Genomic DNA, 20,257 nt, shown 5'->3' on the forward strand with positions numbered 1-20,257 from the left:
GCAAAACCAAATGAATACTCTTGATGGATTCTCTTGAAAACATAGAACCAAATAAAGATAATTCTTATAGGTCTCTGAAAGTCTTTGTGGGCTATGCAAGTCTCTGAAAGAAGCAATGGCTCAGGTTCTTATCTGGTGAAAACAAGCCGTAAAGCTTTGTTTTATGATGTCCAACGCTCCCGAAGTGGTGCTATAAGACTTATGTTTATTTGGTTCTGTTTTCAAGAGAATCCATCAAGAGTATTCATTTGGTTTTGCAGAGAGGGCATATTTCATATTGTTCTATGTTTTGTATAGATTATATAAAGAGTTTATATTGACATCGCATTGTTGTACTTGGCCATCGTGTTGCCTTTGGATTTTACTACACTTTTGCCCCTGGCAGCTGCGCTTCAGGGTTCTTTTCGCCAACCAGCAGGCCAGCTCTGACCACATCTGAAGTTCTCCCTGTGCTGCTGCGGCTATTCCGTACACCCAAGCCAAGATCTTCAGGGTCGATTCATAGCACAGCCCTTCTACGCTTCCACAAGAGCATCCTTTATTGCTCCCGGAAGTGTGAGGAGAGTCCGCTTTGCCAGATTCCTTGTGGTCCCTTCTAACTCTACAATTCTATAATATTACGAAATAAAAGGAGGCCTACTATTCCTGTGCTGTGTACCAGGAAATACATAGACAAGACCATAACTACAGTCCTCTGCAGGATCAAGACAATGGCCCACAGATTCAGTAATCACAGAACTGTAGACCTGGAAGGGACCACAACCGTCACCTAGTCCGGCAGGAATCTTTTGCCCAAGGTGGGACTCGAACCCAGAACCTAGGAGTCTCGTGCTCTACCGACTGAGCCATCCCAAGAGCCCACCCTAGTTCAGCATCCTGTGGGAAGTCCACAATGCAGTCTTGTTTTGCGCCAGTCAAGATATTTTGGACAGCGAGTCCCATGAGCTGGTGTGCTCAGGGGTGATGGGAGGCTATATAGTCCAAAACGTCTGCTGACAGGCTTCGCACAGGCATCTGGGTTAGGGCTGCCACATTCCCCGAACTGAACATCCGGGTTTCCCCGGACAGTTTGCAGTTTCCATGAAAATCCGCCCGGATGCAAAAATGCCGCCCTATTCCAGGACGTATGGCAGCCCTAATCTGGGTAGCCACTGTGAGAACAGGATGCTATTATTTTACCTAATAAAAATAAAAAACAACAACCCAATAGCCCCCTCCCAACACACACAAAAACACATTTTAAAAGGGCATAGGATGTAAATCTGATCAACCAAAGGCCTGGTTAAAAAGGAATGTTTTTTCCTGGCGCCTAAAGATGTCTAGTGAAGGCGCCAGGCGAATCTCCCTGGGGAGAGCATTCCACAGACGGGGAGCCACTGCAGAGAAGGCCCCGCTCTCGTGTTGCCACCCTTGTATACACATCCTCTTTGATCTCTTGAACATGGATGCAACAATGGGGTTTCAGATTTCAACTGAATTGGCATGTGGCCGAGACTGAGGTTGCCGCACATTCCAGCAGGGCTCCTGTGCCTTTGCTTGGTCCAGCAGGACTCCTACACTCTTATGCATTAATGCAGTAAACCGCAGCTCCAGGAACCCTAAGCTTTCTCCCAGGAAGTGGCCTGTTTACATGAGTCACGCCTCTTGGCTTGCCTCCTTCCTACCAGTCTTGGCAGGCACACCACACCACACCACACACATTTGCATAACTGTTTCTCTCCTGCTGCTGAAAAAATAACACCATTATCCGTCCTTGGAGGAGGCTGCCTGTTGCACCTCTGTGTGAGTTGCGGCTCTGGCCTCGCCTCCTTCGAAGTGGCTTTGCTGGGGCCTCTGCAGTGGATCGCAGCTGTTGGAGCATGGACTGTCCACCTCTGGAGGAGGAGGAGGAGGCTGCCTGTTGTGTCTCTCCATCGTTTGCCAAGCCGGGGCTTTCTTCTTTCCCAGCAGGAGGTGCACAGTGAGTCATGCAGAAGCAGGGGGCATTCTTCCTCTCGCACCCTCCGGGAGCCAAACCTCGTGTGTGCAAGAGTGATGTGTGCGGCCCGTTTTGGTTTTTTCCTGGCGCCTAAAGATGTCTAGTGAAGGCGCCAGGCGAACTTCTCTGGGTGTGCAAGAGTGATGTGTGCGGCCCGTTTTGGTTCACGGGAGACAAGTGAATCTTCCATGCTCTGAAGCCTGGGAAGTGGTGGTCTCTGGGGTGGGGACACTGCCACGAGTGTACAGCATTGCAAGACCCACATACCCACACACCGGTGGAGGAGGGAATTAAGCTCCATGATTAAAGCAGGGTCCTTTTTAAAAAATAAGCTCTCCCTCTCAAATAAGTCTTATTGGCTATTTGTTTTTTAACTAACCCCTGGCACTACTGAGCTAATCATCCCTCACTCCCCCTTCCCCTCTGATTAATCTGCTTCGACTGTTCGGATTGGAATCTTCCATCTGTCTCCCTCTCCTGCGAATGGCCTCTTTGGTTAGCGGTGGGGAGGCAGAAGTTTTCGGAAGCTGCCCATACATGCGGTGTGATTTTTGTTTCGTTTTTGGGTGGGTGGGGCGTGATCCGTGTTGGGGTGTTGTGTTTGGATATTCCTATGACCGGGGAGGGGGTTTGCTTTAAAGCACTGGCGTGGAGTCAACTCAATAAAGCGAAGTCCAAAAGAAGCAATCTGGAAGTCTGGATCTCCTTGGTTTCGGATCTTGACATTCCCCAAGTGCCTCCAAGCTGTATTATTATTATTATTATTATTATTATTATTATTATTATTATTATTATTATTATTTATATACCGCTTATACCCAGGGGTCTCAGGGCAGTTCACAGAATAAAATCAAGATAAAAAACCATAAAATACCTAATAAAAATAAAGAACAACCCAATAGCCCCCTCTCAACACACACAGAAAAACATTTTAAAAGGGCACAGGATGTAAATCAGATCAACCAAAGGTCTGGTTAAAAAGGAACGTTTTTTCCTGGTGCCTAAAGATGTCTAGTGAAGGCGCCAGGCGAACTTCCCTGGGGAGAGCATTCTGCAGACGGGGAGCCACTGCAGAGAAGGCCTCGGTCTTGTGTTGCCACCCTCGTATACACACCCTCTTTGATCTCTTGAACATGGACACAACAATGGGGTTTCAGATTTCAACTGAATTGGCATGTGACCGAGACTGAGGCTGCCGCACATACCAGCAGGGCTCCTGCACCTTTGCAGCTGAAAGACAATCGACCTGCAAAGATTTCCCCAAGGGAGATTACAACACTTCACTTCGCCCGAGAATCTCCTTTACTCGCTTAAGTTATATGACAAAGCTTGCCCACTGTTAGAAATAATCTCTAACCCTGGCTTTTTAACGTTTACTCTGGCTTTTGACACCCGAGAGGTATATTTTTAGGACCCACAGGTTGAGAAAGGCTGATCTAGGTGTTGATGGCAGACAACTAGCCTTCCCTCAATGCCTGATTAGGATGTGCTATGTACAATCATTCTATATTTTGTCCTTGTTGGGCGAGGGGTTTTTGAATGCAACATGTATCAGCTTCCTCCATCCACGCAGAGCCCTCCTTCCTCAAAAGAGAGAGTGAGAGAGAATGAATAAAAAGCCACACAGAAATCCATAGCTTTTAATCTGATCAGGGCCAGAGAGACCTACATAATACAACAGACACATGGAAGGCAGAGAGACAGAACTCCGTCACAGACACAGATTAAAACAGATCACAGGAGAACCACACCGTAGCTACGAAACGAAACACCCAGCCTCATGGAAGCCAAGAACAATCAGTTCCTTCAGACAGGGTTTGCAAGTGGAAGAAATCAAAGTATGTACATAAGATGGGACTGGATTTCCTCCTTTCGTTGAAGACACATATGGTACTATATATATGTATTTAAATAGCAGCTCCAATGAGAGGGCACATTGCTGAGCCACAGGAAAAGTGGATGCTGTGACTGCCAAAGGGAAAAAATCAGCTTATCAGATGTGGGCAAAATCGACCCACCAGCTGCGGTGTGCCACGCTGCCACCTCCAGACACTGGCGCCCTCTATGAAACCACAACCTTGCCCCTCCAACTTGCTCTCACTCAGTCCTTACCCAGATCCAAAATCCTACCTCTTGGTACGATGGAAAGCCCAACCTCCTCCTAAACAGATGCAGCCAGGACTACTTATAACTTCCTTTTTCACCTTGCAGCTGAGCTCCCCTCCCACCAGCCCGCCTCTCGCTGCTTTCTGGGGTGCAGAACGCCACATGCTGCCATTACCCCCGGCCCCATTGCCGCTAGCAGAGCAGATTGAGAAAGCAACCTGTGACATTCATTGAGAGCGATGCAACACACTGCATATGTAGGCAGAGATATGGGGAGAGAGAGAGAGAAGGGGCCGAGCCTGCCGGTTGCTGAGACACCACAGCAAAACGGAGCACTGCTGGAAAGAGGAAGTGGAACCTCAGACTTCCGCTAGAGCTAGCAAAACTAAGCCACAAATGACACAGAGGCGGCTGGGTGGAAGCTGCCAGAGATGCTCTGCACCCCCCCTTTTGACTTGAGAGCAGCTAGAAATCAAGAGAAAACTGTGGTCTCGGGGAGAAACGTCCAGGACCACTGGCCTCCTGATGGGCATTTCATCTGAAACATGCTTGAAGCAGCCGTCTTCGGTCCAAGGGTGCCCAGAGAGCGTTGGACTACAACTCCCATCATCCTCACCCATTGCTGATGATGGGAGCTGGAGTCCAATCACCTTTGGGAACCTCAGAAGAGCCGGGTGTGATTTGAGCAGCTGGCTGTCCCAGAAGGCAGACCCTTTTGGCTGTCTGTGGGAAGGGAAGGGTCCCTTGCCCCATGCAGGGCTGCCACCCACCACCAGGACACAGCTTCAGTTCTAAGGGACCAGGCGAAGCTTCCTCTCCTACAGAAAATCACAAACAAGGGGCTTTCACACGGGAGTCAGAACCAAAAGCTATGGCAGTATCAGTCTGGCCTTGCCTAATATGAGGCTGGCAACCTCATGGCCACTAGGCAACTAAAGGGAACTTCTTCTTCCCCACTCCTGAATGTGGCACACAGCTGCTGGCAGTCAAAATGTGGTGGAAAAGGGCAAAAGGGGGAAGGGTGTGGTGGCGCAATAGCACGAATCAGGAGTACAGCGCGGGCAGAAGCAGTAAACCCAGAAAGAGGAAAGAATCCAGGGTCCCTGGGTCTTAGTGACCCAGTTCCTGGAAAGCACAATGGCCCGGGCAGCCTGCCCACATCTTCCCCACTTGCCCAGAGATGATTCAAGGCATTGGCTGGGCAGAGGGATGGGAAAGATTGCTGCCCGCAAGCTGCAGCCTTGGGAGGGAGGTTAAAGAGGGCAATTGAGGGCAGGGGGTAAGGGGGGCAAATGGATAAGCTGGCGCAGGGAGGCTCTTACAGGCTGCAGAAGATGGCTCAGGGAACAATAGCAGTTCATGTTTAGGATGAAGAGAAGGGGAAAGTGGTCGTAAGCCTGGAAGTGGAGGCGATTGGCTGGTTTCTCAGTGGCAGGAGGGACAAAGGACATACAAGCACCACCTGATTGGAGCCGCTCTCCTTCACATATAGCAAAGGCACAGTCCTGGTCCATCTACTGGAGGGAGGGAGGAAGGGAAGTTGCCACAATCTGTTCCTACTCTCACCCCCTGTCTTCTGGCCCAACCCATTCCCAACCTAAACGAGGCTCAATGTACAGGCAGGAGAAGAGCCATAAAAGCGAGGTTTGAGCAAACGAACACCAGGGAACCTAAAAAGAAATAAATTCACGAGGAAGCTTGGTTGCAGAGAGAAGGTATTTCCTGCAAAGGTTTCACGGTGGAGAGAGGTGTGTGTGTGTGTGTCTACATATATATGCACCCATCAATCTTGAGTCATCACTACTGTAAGATCTAGTGGGTTAAGCGGGGGGTGGTTGAATCCTAACCCGGGCCAAAACCCTGCCCAAAACCCCCAAACACAACAAAAGAGGTGTTTTAAAACAGAACTCGAGGCAATGTAGAACATCCAAATTTTGGGTCTGGAATCAGACACACACACCACCCAGCTCAGATGTGCGTTTGATGACACCGAGATGTGGTTTAGCTCCTTCCTATCTCTCAAGCTAGCAGGGATTGAGGTAGCGGGGAAGAATTCAAACCTACAGGGTACACGTTTCAGAGATGCCAAAGCAGCTATGATCAGGTGCCCCCAATACAAACCTTTTTATTTATTTATTCCGGACATCAAACAAAAAACAGAAGTCATTAGAACTTTGGGAACAGACAGGAAAACAAACCAATAGTGGAGCGTAAATTGGAATGGAGCTAAGGGAGCGCTCTCTTCGGCGGACGACGCAGCTCCCTCCCCAGCCCCTTCCTCAGCTCCTATAAATAAGTCAGATCTAGCTCACAGTGAAGAATGCAGTTGCTACAGAAACCACAGCTGGCTGCCAGAGGCGGAGGCATGGTTAACGGAACACAGCCTGGGAGATGAAGTGGACCCCTTGCCTGGTCTTCTAATGCCCGCGGTTGATCACGATGTCATCATATTCCTCCTGGGAATAATAATAATAATAATAATAATAATAATAATAATAATAATAATAATAATTATAACCTGCCCATCTGGCTGGGTTTCCCCAGTCACTCTGGGCAGTTTCCAACAAAGTATTAATATTTAATCAGATGTTAAAAGCTTCCCTAAACAGGGCTGCCTTCAGATGTCTTCTAAAAGTCTGGTAGTTGTTTTTCTCTTTGACATCTGGTGGGAGGGCGTTCCACAGGGCAGGTGCCACTACTAAGAAGGCTCTCTGCCTGGTTCCCTGTAACTTGGCTTCTTGCAGTGAGGAAACCGCCAGAAGGCCCTCAGCGCTGGACCTCAGTGTCCAGGCAGAACAATGGGGGTGGACACGCTCCTTAAAAGTCAGCACCAACACTCTGAATTGTGCTCAGAAACATACTGGGAGCCAATGTAGGACTTTCAAGACCGGTGTTATATGATCTCAGTGGCCACTCCCAGTCACCAGTCTAGCTGCCGCATTCTGGATTAGTTGTAGTTTCCAGGTCACCTTCAAAGGTAGCCCCACATAGAGCGCATTGCAGTAGTCCAAGAGGGCAATAACTAGAGCATGCACCACGCTGGGTGAGACAGTCTGCTGGCAGATAGGGTCTCAGCCTGCGTACCAGATGGAGCTGGTAAACAGCTGCCCTGGACACAGAATTGACCTGTGCCTCCATGGACAGCTGTGAGTTCAGAATGATTCCCAGGCTGCACACCTGGTCCTTCAGGGGCACAGTTACCCCATTCAGGGCCACGGAGTCCTCCACACCTGCCCACCTCCTGTCCCCGCAAAACAGTACTTTTGTCTTGTCAGGATTCAACCTCAATCTGTTAGCTGCCACCCATCCTCCAACCGCCTCCAGACACTCACACAGGACCTTCACCACCTTCAGTGGTTCTGATTTGAAAGAGAGGTAGAGCTGGGTGTCATCTGCATACTGATGAACATCCAGCCCAAACCCCCGATGATCTCTCCCAGTGGCTACATGTAGATGTTGAAAAGCATGGGGGAGAGGACAGAACCCTGAGGCACTGCACAAGTGAGAGCCCAGGGGTCTGAACACTCATCCCCCACCAAGCAAAACAGAGCAAAAACAAGAAAGCACCATCCATTTTACTCTCGCAAACTCTGGGGGGCAAAGGTCACTATCACCGTTGAATTCACTGTCTGCCCTTCACCAGGGCAGGTTGCAGCAATTAAAATTCAGCATTTATAGCAGAGTGCGGTTACAGGAATAGGGGAGGGTCCTGAAAACCCACAGCTCAAGGGTCAAAGGCCAGGATTTAAAGAGCAGGGTTTTTAGCATTTGCCAAAAGCTGAATGGCTGAAGGCGCTCGGTGCATCTCTGTGGAGAGGGAATTCCACAACTTAGGGGCTGCCACAGAGAAGGCCCTCTCCCTGGCCACCTTGAACTTGCAATACAGGCAACTCCCCATTTACACGGGGGCTCGGTTCTGTGCAACTGCACATTTAAGTGAAATCGCATATATTGGGAACACCACTGGAAAAGCCTGCAAACACCACAATCGCTCCCTCCAAACCTCCTTGCTCAAACTCCAGCTCTCCACCGGCTTCAAAGGTTTGCACAAGCGCTCCCTGGATTGCACTTGCAAAGGCTCGCAAGAGTGCTAGACGCTGGTTTTGCGCCATTTTTGATGTTTTCGCACACTTTTCGGGTCATTTTTGCCTCTTTTCATGCCAGAATAGAAAGGTTTTTGGCAGGCGTTTAAAAGTTGGCACAAAAGGTGCCTGCTGAATCTCCCTTGACAGGGTGTTCACAGGACTGAGCCAAGGACTCGAAAGTTTGGGTACCTCCTCGTTGTCAAATGAGCCTCGTTAACTTGGGGAACAACCACCAATGCTCCTGTAGATGATCTCAGTGATCAAGCTGGAGTGGAAGGGTTCAAGTCATCCTGGAGATATTCCAGGCCTAAGTTGCTCAGGGCTTGGTAAATTTATACAAGACTACAGAATTTAGACTGGCGGTTCCCAAAGTGGGTGGTACTGCCCAGGGGTGAAAAGCAGACGAAGTTTTATTTTTTTGAAAGAGGGAAGTGGGTGTTGAAACAAAGCCGCTAATCCGCAAGCCATCGGGGAGGGAGATAAGGGATGCTAGCAATAAAGAGCAAGATGCTAGCATCTTGAGAAGTAGAGACGTCACCTTGCCAACAAAGTTCCGTATAGTTAAAGCCATGGTTTTCCCAGTAGTGATGTATGGAAGTGAGAGCTGGACCATCAAGAAGGCTGATCACCGAAGAATTGATTCTTTTGAATTCTGGTGCTGGAGGAGACTCTTGAGAGTCCCATGGACTGCAAGAAGATCAAACCTATCCATTCTGAAGGAAATCAGCCCTGAGTGCTCACTGGAAGGACAGATCCTGAAGCTGAGGCTCCAGTACTTTGGCCACCTCATGAGAAGAGAAGACTCCCTGGAGAAGACCCTGATGTTGGGAAAGATGGAGGGCACAAGGAGAAGGGGACGACAGAGGACGAGATGGTTGGACAGTGTTCTCAAAGCTACCAGCATGAGTTTGACCAAACTGCAGGAGGTAGTGGAGGACAGAGGTGCCTGGCGTGCTCTGGTCCATGGGGTCACGAAGAGTCGGACACGACTAAACGACTAAATGACTAAACAACAACAACAAAGCAATAAAGGAGGCTGCCTGGGTGGGGGGAGGTAAAGACAGGGAACTTGCAAGGAGAGGAGACAGGAAGACTAAAGCAATGAGGAGAGAAATCAGAAGAAAAGGAGGAGCAAAAAACTGCTCCAGCTGAGAAAAGACACTAAGGCAAACAAGAGGGAAGGGAGTGTTGAAAGGAAGCAGCTGATCAGAAAGCGATTGGGGAGGGAGATAAGGGACGCTAGCGGAGGCTGCCTGGGAGGGGGGGGGGTAAAAGCCCATGGATGCTCAGGATTTTTGCATTGGGCTACCCCAAACTCACTGTCAAATCACATGTCTGTGGCCACAGCATGGACCACAAAAATCATATATCCACTGTTTCGTTTAGAATATTATTTTTCTTGTTTTCCTCCTCTAAAAACTAGGTGCGTCTTATGGTCAGGTGCGTCTTATGGAGCGAAAAATACAGTACATTAAATGCTTTTACTTGGGTTTTGCAAAAAAATGTGCAATTGTTACTGTTTGGAATTTTATTGTGTTATTATCTTGCTTAGTGGGCTGTGCAAACCGCTATTTTGAATAATGCTTTTTGCATGGTCGGGGGAACTGGGGATGAGTTTACAGGACCAAGGGGGCAGTGGGTCAAAAAAAGTTGGTAAACCACTGGTTTAGACTATGGAGCCCTTCATATTTACAGACCACACATCCTTTTCCTCTCGACATGTTTCATTATAGACCCAGAGTGGTTAGGGCAACCCAGTGAGATGTGCGGGGTACAAGTAACAAATTTATTATTATTACTGACAGAAAACCAAACAGCTATATCCTATATTTCTTTATTGGCAACTGCAACAATTTACAATTTCCTTCGCCTGATTTTCCCTTCCGTTTATTTGTCTGTGAGTTGGTTGTTATTAAAAGCCGCTTTAAAAATATATATATTGGGGGATTGTAGAAAAAGACCTGCCAAGGAAAATAAAGAATTTATTTATGCACGCGACAACGGCGGCAAGAGTCTTGACAGCACAAGGATGGAAGAACGGAGAAATCCCGACAAAAGAACAGTGGCAAGGGAAATTGATGGACTATGCGGAAGTGGCGAAACTGACATACAAACTGTGAGACAAGGGTAACTGTGGCTTTAAAGAAGAATGGGAACTTTTTACAAATTACTAAAAAAACCAAAACAAAATGATTTGGACACCTTAGCAGGTTTTGAATAAACATACCCAAATTTATTATTGTTCACATAATAGATAGACAAGGATTTTTACGATTTTAGAATATGCAGAGAATAATATGTGTTGAAAAACCAGAGAGAGGATCTGAGGGAAGTCTGGGGGGGGGGGTTTCTTGGGGGAGGGGGAGAAATGGGGGGGACGACGAAGATGATATGTTTTTGATAATTTATGATGTTGAAACTCTTAATAAATCTATTTTTAAAAAATATATGTTGGTGGGGGGGAGGAAATGCGAAGCACCTGTAGCCCCAGATCTCATAGCTTGAGGGGTCTATTTCCCCCCCCCAAAATACTTTTTATTGCTTTTTTGTAACAACAACAAATAAAACAAATACTCATACATTCAAAAAATTGTATGTCTTCTTATTTACCCTGCGCCTTATTGCGCCCGGACTTCCTTCCATCCCTTCAACGGTTTTCATGTCTCAAATCTTTTCTTACAGTTTCTTATTTACACTCCATCCACATCACAAGATTTACAGTAATCCTGCTACAGTTTTTAAATTCTTACAATTACGCAGTATATATATTCAATAAATTTACTCCAATCCTTTTCGAACTTTGCTTCTTTTTGGTTCCGAATCTTATAAGTCAATTTTGCCAATTCTATGTATTCAAACATTTTTGTCTGCCACTCCGTTAAAGTTGGGATTTCTTGGGATTACAATTTCTGAGCCTCTAAGATTCTAGCGGCGGTCGTTGCATACATGAATGGTTTGTAATCTTCCTTTTTTAATTCATCCCCTGTTATCCCTAGCAAAAACGCTTCTGGTTTCTTTGGGAAAGTGTATTTAAATAGTTTTTTCATTTCGTTATATATCATGTCCCAATATTTTTTCATTTTTTCACACGTCCACCACATGTGAAAAAATTCACCGTCTTTTGTTTTATATTTCCAACACATTTTATTACTTACTCCATACATTTTTGCTAGTTTAAACAGGGTGATATACCAGCGGTACATCATTTTCATTAAATTTTCTTTTAGTGGAGAACGCCGTGAACCTCAAACCTTCTGTCCATAATCTTACCCAATCATCATAATCAATATTATAACCGAAATCAACTGCCCATTTTATCATAACTTCGTCAGTTTGTCTTTTGTATTCCATTCCAACAAATATTCATACATTTTTTATAGAAGTTATGTCCTATGCAGGGGACGCAGGTGGCGCTGTGGGTTAAACCACAGAGCCTAGGACTTGCTGATCAGAAGGTCGGCGGTTTGAATCACCGTGACAAGGTGAGCTCCCGTTGCTCGGTCCCTGCTCCTGCCAACCTAGCAGTTCGAAAGCACGTCAAAGTGCAAGTAGATAAATAGGTACCGCTCCAGTGGGAAGGTAAACGGCGTTTCCGTGTGCTGCTCTGGTTCACCAGAAGCGGCTTAGTCATGCTGGCCACATGACCCAGAAGCTGTACGCCGGCTCCCTCGGCCAGTAAAGCAAGATGAGCGCCGCAACCCCAGAGTCGGCCACGACTGGACCTAATGTTCAGGGGTCTCTTTACCTTTACCTATGTCCTGCCCTCTATAATTTCAATTTGATATCTTGATTTCCCCCCACTAAATCCTAATTTCTTATCCTCGTTTACTTGGTGGTATTGTAACCATCCCGTGAAGGCGTTCACTATGCTGTTATAGGGTTTTAACTTCCATCCTTTATCAGTCCTCCTTAATATTTCTTCATACGTTGCCCTCCTCCCTTCCATATTCATTTTTTTCAATGTTAGCACTTCTAACAGTGCTAACAGTGCTAGCTGTGATAGCCCAAACTCACCTCGCTGTTGCTGTCCAAACTCTCCTCCGAGTCCCAGTCTGGCTCCTCTGAGCCAAACTCCCGCAAGAGCTGGGGGATCTTTTGGTCGGGCCGGTGCAAGGCGCTGTACATGGGGGTGTAGCCAACATACATGCGGGACTCCGGGTCCGCTCCAGCGCGCAGCAGGCACTCCACCACCTCTGGGTTCTGAGACTCCACTGCCAGGTGAAGAGGACTCCGCCCACAGCTCAGCTCCTGCCGGCAAGACGGGAGAAGGTGAAGGGGACGCGCAGCGCCTTGCGCTGGGAGCTCTGGGGTTGGCAGGTACGTCGGGAGCCATGGATCTGCCCCAGCTGAGCCACTAACTGCTTTTGACCTTTAAAGCCCTTCACGGCCTAGGACCCTCGTACCTACGGGACCGCCTCTCCCGGTATGCCCCACGGAGAGCCTCAAGGTCCATAAATAGCAACACCCTAGAGGTCCCGGGCCCTAAGGAAGTTAGATTAGCTTCAACCAGAGCCAGGGCCTTTTCAACACTGGCCCCAGCCTGGTGGAACGCTCTGCCTCATGAGACCAGGGCCCTGCAGGATCTGATTTCTTTCCGCAGGGCCTGTAAGATGGAGTTGTTCCGCCTGGCCTTTGGCTTGGAGCCAATTTGATTCCCTCCCCCTCTTTCTTTTTCCTTTCTCCTCCTGTGATGAGGCTGCCTTTTAATATTTCAATATTTTAATTGTTGTATTTTAATCTTGTTTTTTAAGTTGTATTCATTCAACTTGTTTTTATTACTGCTTGTTAGCCGCCCTGAGCCCGGCCTTGGCTGGGAAAGGCGGGGTATAAATAATAATAATTATTATTATTATTATTATTATTATTATTATTATTATTAAGTAGTCCAGCCTTTGCTGGGGCTGCTGGGAGTTGTAGTCAGAGGCAGCTGGGAGGCACCAGGCGGGCAAAAGGGGCACTGGAGTGTCACTGAACGCTTCTTGAAAGGAAGGACAGAGTCACAAAGGGGGACAGGCAGTGCTAAAGGGGCGAAGCTCACACAGACAAAAATCAGAGGTAAGGACACTGGTGTCAGATCAGACCTAGTCCAGCATCCTGGCCTCACAGGGGACAACCAGAGAGAGGCCTGTGGAAAACCCATAAGCAGGATTTGAGCACAAGAACCAGCATAGGTAACAGCCACTGGTAAACCTTGTTAGGATATTACCGTTCCACCTTAAAAGGGAGCAGGATGTTTGTGTCACAGCCTGCGTATTTCCTGTTTCACAGGATGTCACTGTTGTGTCTATGCTTTCGTTTCTCTCTCTGTGCCTGAATACTGAAGCAGGCAGTCATGATGTGTTCTTTGTTCTGACCAACGCTGAATAAACGTAAATAATGCTCTCCTGGGTGCATCTTTCGCTGCGCATTATCTGCTGATAAGAGCGTGCATCAGTTCTGGAATGTGGCAAGTAATTTCTGGAGCTCATGTCGCTAATTGATTGATACTGCGTTTCTACGAGAGATCGATGGGTCGTCCGGAGACGGCATGGGGCTTGATGGATGATGTCTCCCTGGCAGTATCCCAACAAACCTCTCCTCCATGAATTTATCTAATCTTCTAAAGCCTCTTTTTAAAGTGTTTCTTCTTATCCCACTGCTGCTAATTCACAGGGTGAATTAATTCAACACGCTTCTTAAAGGTGCTGGTGGGGGAAGGATGATGAAGAAGAAGAAGAGAGTTTGGGTTTGATATCCCGCTTTATCACTACCCTAAGCAGTCTCAAAGCGGCTAACATTCTCCTTTCCCTTCCTCCCCCACAACAAACACTCTGTGAGGTGAGTGGGGCTGAGAGACTTCAGAGGAGTGTGACTGGCCCAAGGTCACCCAGCAGCTGCATGTGGAGGAGCGGAGACGCGAACCCGGTTCACCAGATTACGAGTCCACCGCTCTTAACCACTACACCACACTGGATGACTCTGTGTTGTTACCCTGAGGGTTCCTTTTCAAGTGTACGGGGAAAACAGCATGCATACCTCCTGCAGGATAATCACCTATGTGTGTCTATTTCACCACCGCCTCTGAAACTAACCGGTTTGTTGAGATCAGCTCCCCCGGAGATTAAGAGGCTGACCACGTCCAAGTCTTTCCGCAAGACGGCAACATGCAGGGGCGTGTAACCTACGGAAAGAGAGATGGGACACAGTTCTGCGGCAGCCCAGGCACTGAGGTGGAGAAACTACCTTGTGTAACACAAATTTATAATCACCACCACCACAAAATGGCAAGTGGAAATCCCAAATTAAGAAATGATATGGATTAGAATTTGGTTCCCAAGCAAAGAGAAAAACTGAGGTAGGCGCTGCAGTAAGAGGAAGGAACAGCACAATCTTGAAAAGGAACAAAAGAAGATGGGGAAAAGTGGAAAATGGGCAGACGTGTATAACGCAAAAGTATGCGAAGCTCGCAAATCCTCAACCACAAGTGGTGGAAAACGAATCCATTCCACTTTAACTGCCCGCCAACTTCTAAGTCTGATATTTTAAATATTAAAAGTTTGGAAGATTCTTGCTGATCCATCTCATTCTCCCACCCACGATACTCACAAGGACTGGAAACCTTTGGCATTTTAAACCTGCTCTTCGCTAGACCCTACTGTCTCCTTATTATGGAGGACTTCAACGAGACCAAGCAACTATCTCCCCCAGAGGGCCCAGGAGAGGTACCATCGAAATTGGTGCAGTCCAGTTGGGCCCGAAAGCCGCTGCCTTCGCAGGGCCTTTGCGCAACATGCGGCGCCAGGAGGATCTGCACGCACTCCCGCTGCCCTTCTCGGCACGCCAGGTGCAAAGCGGTGTGGCCGCCCTTTTCCTGCACGCAGAGACCGGCTCCCACCGACACGAGCTTGCCCACAAAATCGGCAGCCCCCAGGATGACCGCGATGTGAAGTGCTGTCTGGGGAAGAGAAAACGAGAAAGGGCCTGAGTTCGAGAAGAGCCACTTGCATCATCATCATCATCATCATCATCATCATCATCATCAGTTTTATTTATATCCTGCCCTCCCCAGCCGAAGCTGGGCTCAGAGCGGCTAACATCAAATGTATAATACATTAGCATAAAATCAGACAATCAATTACAATGGTGCCTCGCAAGACGAAATTAATCCGTTCCGCGAGTCTCTTCGTCTTGCGAAGCATGGCTATTAACGGCTTAGCGGCTATTAACGGCTTAGCGGCTTTAAGAAAAAGGAAACAAACTCGCTAGAACTCGCAAGACTTTTCGTCTTGCGAAGCAAGCCCATAGGGAAATTCGTCTTGCGGAACGACTCAAAAAACGGAAAACCTTTTCGTCTAGCGAGTTTTTCGTCTTGCGAGGCATTCGTCTTGCGGGGCACCACTGTAAAACACATCCTCAAATCAGAGCAGGATCAGAATAAAATCCAATCGGATGGCAACCCGCAGATTAGGATTGGGGACCTTAAATGCTCACCAGGCCCAACTGTTTGTGCTGAACTTATATGGGCCTATGAGAAAATGCCCCTCGCTCCTGGGATGACAAGGCAGAGGAGGGGAACTTGTGGCCTTCCAGATGTCATCATCTTAAGCATTTTCAGGAACTATACAACGGGTTGGTTTTAACATTGACGGTCTTATATGGACTCGGGGAAGAGGAATCAGAGCAACCTCTTGCTCCCCTATGAACCTGTGCATGCGCCAGAGGCCCTTCCTCATCATGAGTGAAAAGGCAGTAAGCTCAGGTAGAGCACCTGCCTTGCAAGCAGGCAGTTCCAGGTTTAATCTCCAGGTAGGGTTGGGAGAGAATCTTGCCTGAAATCCTGGTGAGTCGCTGCCAGCCAGTATAGTATAACAATGATGATGATAACAATAATAATTTATTATTTGTACCCCGCCCATCTGGCTGGGTTTCCCCAGCCACTCTGGGCGGCTTCCAACAAAGATTAAGAATACGTTAAAATGCCACACATTAAAAACTTCCCTGAACAAGACTGCCTTCAGATGTCTTCTAAAAGTCAGATAGTTGTTTTGACGTCTGATGGGAGGGCGCCACCACCGAGAAGGCCCTCTGCCTGGTTCCCTGTAGCTTTGCTTCTTGCAGTAGGGGAACTCCCAAGGTCATAGTCCCGCACTCTAACCATTACACCACACTGACAATACTGAGCTAGATCAGGCATAGGCAAACTAGGCCCTCCAGATGTTTTGGGACTGCAACTCCCATCATCCCAGACCACTGGTCCTGTTAGCTAGGGATGGTGGGATTTGTAGTCCTAGATGGACCAAAGATATGAGTGAGTATAGGGTAGTTCTTATGTTCCTAAGTATTTCTCCTTTCTAGGGTGAAACAAATGCTAGCCAGAGAGAAACCTGGGAGATGTGGTTCTGCTGCTTTTGTTACGTTTGAGGTTGCTGGTGAAGACTTTGATTTCATTTGCTGTTTTACTGCTCCTCTGTGCTTTAAGACTTATATAAAAAAAATTGCCTTCCTTTGCTTCTTTTTGAGATTTCCAACCTTGTTTTCAATGCACGCCGCCTTGAAATTTTTTACCTTAAAAGTTCCAAAGCAGGTGTCTAAGTCTGCATACCGTATTTTTTGCTCTATAAGACTCACGTTTTCCCTCCTAAAAAGTAAGGGGAAATGTGTGTGCGTCTTATGGAGCGAATGCAGGCTGCGCAGCTATCCCAGAAGCCAGAACAGCAAGAGGGATTGCTGCTTTCACTACGCAGCAATCCCTCTTGCTGTTCTGGCTTCTGAGATTCAGAATATATTTTTTCCTTGTTTTCCTCCTCCAAAAACTAGGTGCGTCTTGTGGTCTGGTGCGTCTTATAGAGCGAAAAATATGGTAATTGCGCAGACTGCTGTTCTCTACAGCGAAGGCTCCTGATGTGCATTACGAGCTTCGGGAAACTGAGTCCCACAACAGAGCAGAGCAAAAGTGCGCCTCAATCCAACCTGTCCAAGGTCATTCTGAATATCCAGGTAATCCGTCCCTTGGGTGTACTGCAGGATGGAATCCAGAAAGGCCTCGTGCTCGTGGATGACGGCCAAGTGGAGAGCTCTGGAAACAACAGGAAATAACAGAGGCTGCTGAGAGGGGCAAAAGTCTCTTTTTGCTTAGGGAAAAAAACCACAACATTTTCCAACACAGACGGGGAATACAAAACAAGGAGATCTCAAGCGGCTGCAGCTTTCCATTATTTTGTGGCTGTCCAGAGTTTTCAAAAAGAGGACTGTATTAGAAGAAACTGTTCTCCAACTCAGAAGATGTTTAGAAACTTAAAGAATAAATAAATAGCAACTCTACCTTAAATGTCGTTGCTTGAATTAAAGCCAAATGTGCGCATAGGATTAGTATCTGAGTTCTCACTTGTGTTATTTTAGAAATAGGCAGAGTATCGCCAACGGAACAGTCAGTGCTCATAAAAGGGCACTTTGCAGGGTTACCCCTGCCCCCGGCAAAAAACAAAACAAAACCCAGAAGAGGACATAGTAGATACTGGCTTGCATGGGATCTGATCAGGCCTAGTCGAGTCTTTGTTCTAATTTTGAGATTTAAATAAGCCCACAAAAAATTAAAAAGGTAAAGGTACCCCTGCCCGTACGGGCCAGTCGTGTCCGACTCTAGGGATGTGCGCCCATCTCACTTAAGAGGCCGGGGGCCAGCGCTGTCCGGAGACACTTCCGGGTCACGTGGCCAGCGTGACGAAGCTGCTCTGGCGAGCCAGCACCAGCGCAGCACACGGAAACGCCGTTTACCTTCCCGCTATAAAGCGGTACCTATTTATCTACTTGCACTTAGGGGTGCTTTCGAACTGCTAGGTGGGCAGGAGCTGGGACCGAAGACGGGAGCGATTCGAACCGCCGACCATGCGATCGGCAAGCCCTAGGCGCTGAGGTTTTACTCACAGCACCACCCGCGTCCTAAGCCCACAAAAAATAGTAGTCAGCTAATTAGTTTACTATCCAGCTCTGAGTCACCTGCTTTTATGCTGGCTACAGAAGGAAAAAAGCCCCCTCCTCTGCGACCAGCATGCAAAATGAAATACCAGCCACTTAGCAGCCTGGTAAAAAACAAAACACTCCTCTCTTTTTCCAAACACGCTGTGGGGAGGAGGCAGAGCTTATTCCAAAGTAAGCACAGAAACCCAGCGAACAGACAGAGACAGAATGGAGAGAGAGAGAGACCATTCCTCCACCAGCCCATCCATTCACCAGCACAGAATTCCTGTCACCTGATTAGGCGTACCAGGTGTGTTCTTATGTAAGAAGCTGTTCTAGCCTACCAGCACAGAGCTTATGTTTCAAGATGCCCTGACATCTCTGTGCAAATGCAAAAGTGCTAGAAACAATCCGGTGAAGGAATCGATCACAGCGGATAGTTCCCTTCAGCAGAGCAAAAAAGAGCAGGCCAGAAGGCAGCTCCTGAACCGCAACAGCTGGAAGAAGCCTCATCAGCCACTGGTGCCTGTAGCGGTGGTCGGAATCGGCGGCCACTACAGGCACAGGGAGGCTCCTGAGCAAAAAAAGACCAAATCCTCATTCACGAGCAGGCAGATCGAAACCAGTATGCCCAGGCTCAGCAGAGTTTGGTGCTCAGGTACAGCCGCTGCCGACCCAAGGAAGACGGGGAAACTCTGCAGCTCCGTTCCCATATTATGAGAAAGCCTTCTGATGCCAGTTTCCTTCCGACACAGTACAGTGGTACCTCGGGTTAAATACTTAATTCGTTCCAGAGGTCAGTTCTTAACCCGAAACTGTTCTTAACCTGAAGCACCACTTTAGCTAATGGGGCTTCCTGCTGCTGCCGCGCCGCCAGAGCACAATTTCTGTTCACATCCTGAAGCAAATTTCTCAACCCAAGGTACTATTTCTGGGTTAGTGGAGTCTGTAACCTGAAGGTACCACTGTACCTATATCTATCTACAGTGGTACCGTGGGTTAAGAACTTAATTCGTTCCGGAGGTCCGTTCTTAACCTGAAACTGTTCTTAACCTGAAGCACCACTTTAGCTAATGAGGCCTCCTGCTGCCGCCGCGCCACGATTTCTGTTCTCATCCTGAAGCAAAGTTCTCAACCCGAGGTAATATTTCTGGGTTAGTGGACTCTGTAACCTGAAGCGTATGTAACCTGACGTGTATGTAACCCGAGGTACCACTGTACCTATATCTATCTACAGTGGTACCTCGGGTTAAGAACATAATTCGCTAATGGGGCCTCCTGCTGCCGCTGCTGCACAATTTCTGTTCTCATCCTGAAGCAAAGTTCTGAACCCGAGGTACTATTTCCAGGTTAGCGGAGTCTGTAACCTGAAGCGTCTGTAACCTGAAGCGTCTGTAACCCGAGGTACCACTGTACGTACGTGTCCCCGTCCTCGGTGACGAAGCCCAGCACGTGGTGCAGCCAGGCCTCGGGGGCCACCACCGCCGAGGCCCCGTTCTCCAGGCGCACGGCCCCCACGCCGTCCACGATGGCACCCACGTCCTCGTCTCCCCTCAGGGAGTCCCCGAGGGCAGAGTCCAGCCGCTCCAGGTCATCCTCCTCTTCCTCTGAGAGCGCCTTCTGAGGGCCGGTGGGGCCCGAGGGGCCGGGGTCAGGGGTCAGGGCCCGGCGCCCAGGCCCCTCCTCCCCCTCGCCCGGGCCCACCAGGCCCGCGTCTCCCTGGATCTGGCCCAGCTGGGCCTCGCTGAGGGAGCCCAGGCCGCTGTCGCACCAGTCGTCGCCTTCCACCCGCTTGGGCTCCCGCGGGCCGCCCTGAGCAGCAGCTTCGGAGGCCATGGCGGGGGAGAGAGCCTACAGGAAAGGCCTGGAGGGCCGCAGGGCCATAGGGAGAGTCCGGGCAGAGCGACCCGCTGCCCCGCCGCCGCTCCTGCCTCACCGGGGGGATTTCAGCGGCCTGGGGAATCCCCAGACTGGCGTCTGGTCGGCGCAGTCGCACAGAGGCATGCCGGGAGCCGTAGTTCTTTCCCCTTTCCCGCGGAGCATGCCGGGAGCTGTGGTCCCGGGCCTCTCAGCATCCGGGTCCCATCTTGGCTCTCTCGCAAGGCACGTCGGGAGCGGTAGTCCCCATGGGCAGTTTCTCTTTCTCCCCTTT

General features: G+C 48.7%; 1 protein-coding gene across 1 annotated transcript; it reads right to left on the reverse strand.

The window, feature by feature from the left end:
* Positions 1–3,604: 3,604 nt before the first annotated feature.
* Positions 3,605–20,172, reverse strand: NFKBIB (NFKB inhibitor beta). The gene is made up of 6 exons (XM_028742084.2): positions 19,526–20,172; positions 17,119–17,224; positions 14,875–15,103; positions 14,241–14,329; positions 12,184–12,417; positions 3,605–6,540 (listed from the first exon to the last, which is right to left on the reverse strand). The coding sequence occupies exons 1-6, from the start codon at positions 19,939–19,941 to the stop codon at positions 6,502–6,504; spliced, it is 1,113 nt and encodes a 370-aa protein (XP_028597917.2). The 5' UTR covers positions 19,942–20,172; the 3' UTR covers positions 3,605–6,501.
* Positions 20,173–20,257: the final 85 nt, after the last annotated feature.

The sequence above is a fragment of the Podarcis muralis genome, chromosome 7 (genome assembly GCF_964188315.1).
Source record: "Podarcis muralis chromosome 7, rPodMur119.hap1.1, whole genome shotgun sequence".
Classification (NCBI taxonomy): domain Eukaryota; kingdom Metazoa; phylum Chordata; class Lepidosauria; order Squamata; family Lacertidae; genus Podarcis; species Podarcis muralis.

Bases quoted from the DNA above. Each gene is read 5' to 3' on its own strand.
- NFKBIB (XM_028742084.2), bottom strand. From the start codon at position 19,941: ATGGCCTCCGAAGCTGCTGCTCAGGGCGGCCCGCGGGAGCCCAAGCGG. The intron at 15,104-17,118 runs GTTGGATTGAGG...TCTCTTCCCCAG, and splicing joins TTCAGAATGACCTTGGACAG to ACAGCACTTCACATCGCGGT. The intron at 14,330-14,874 runs GTACCTCTCCTG...CTCTTTCCGTAG, and splicing joins GGACTGCACCAATTTCGATG to GTTACACGCCCCTGCATGTT.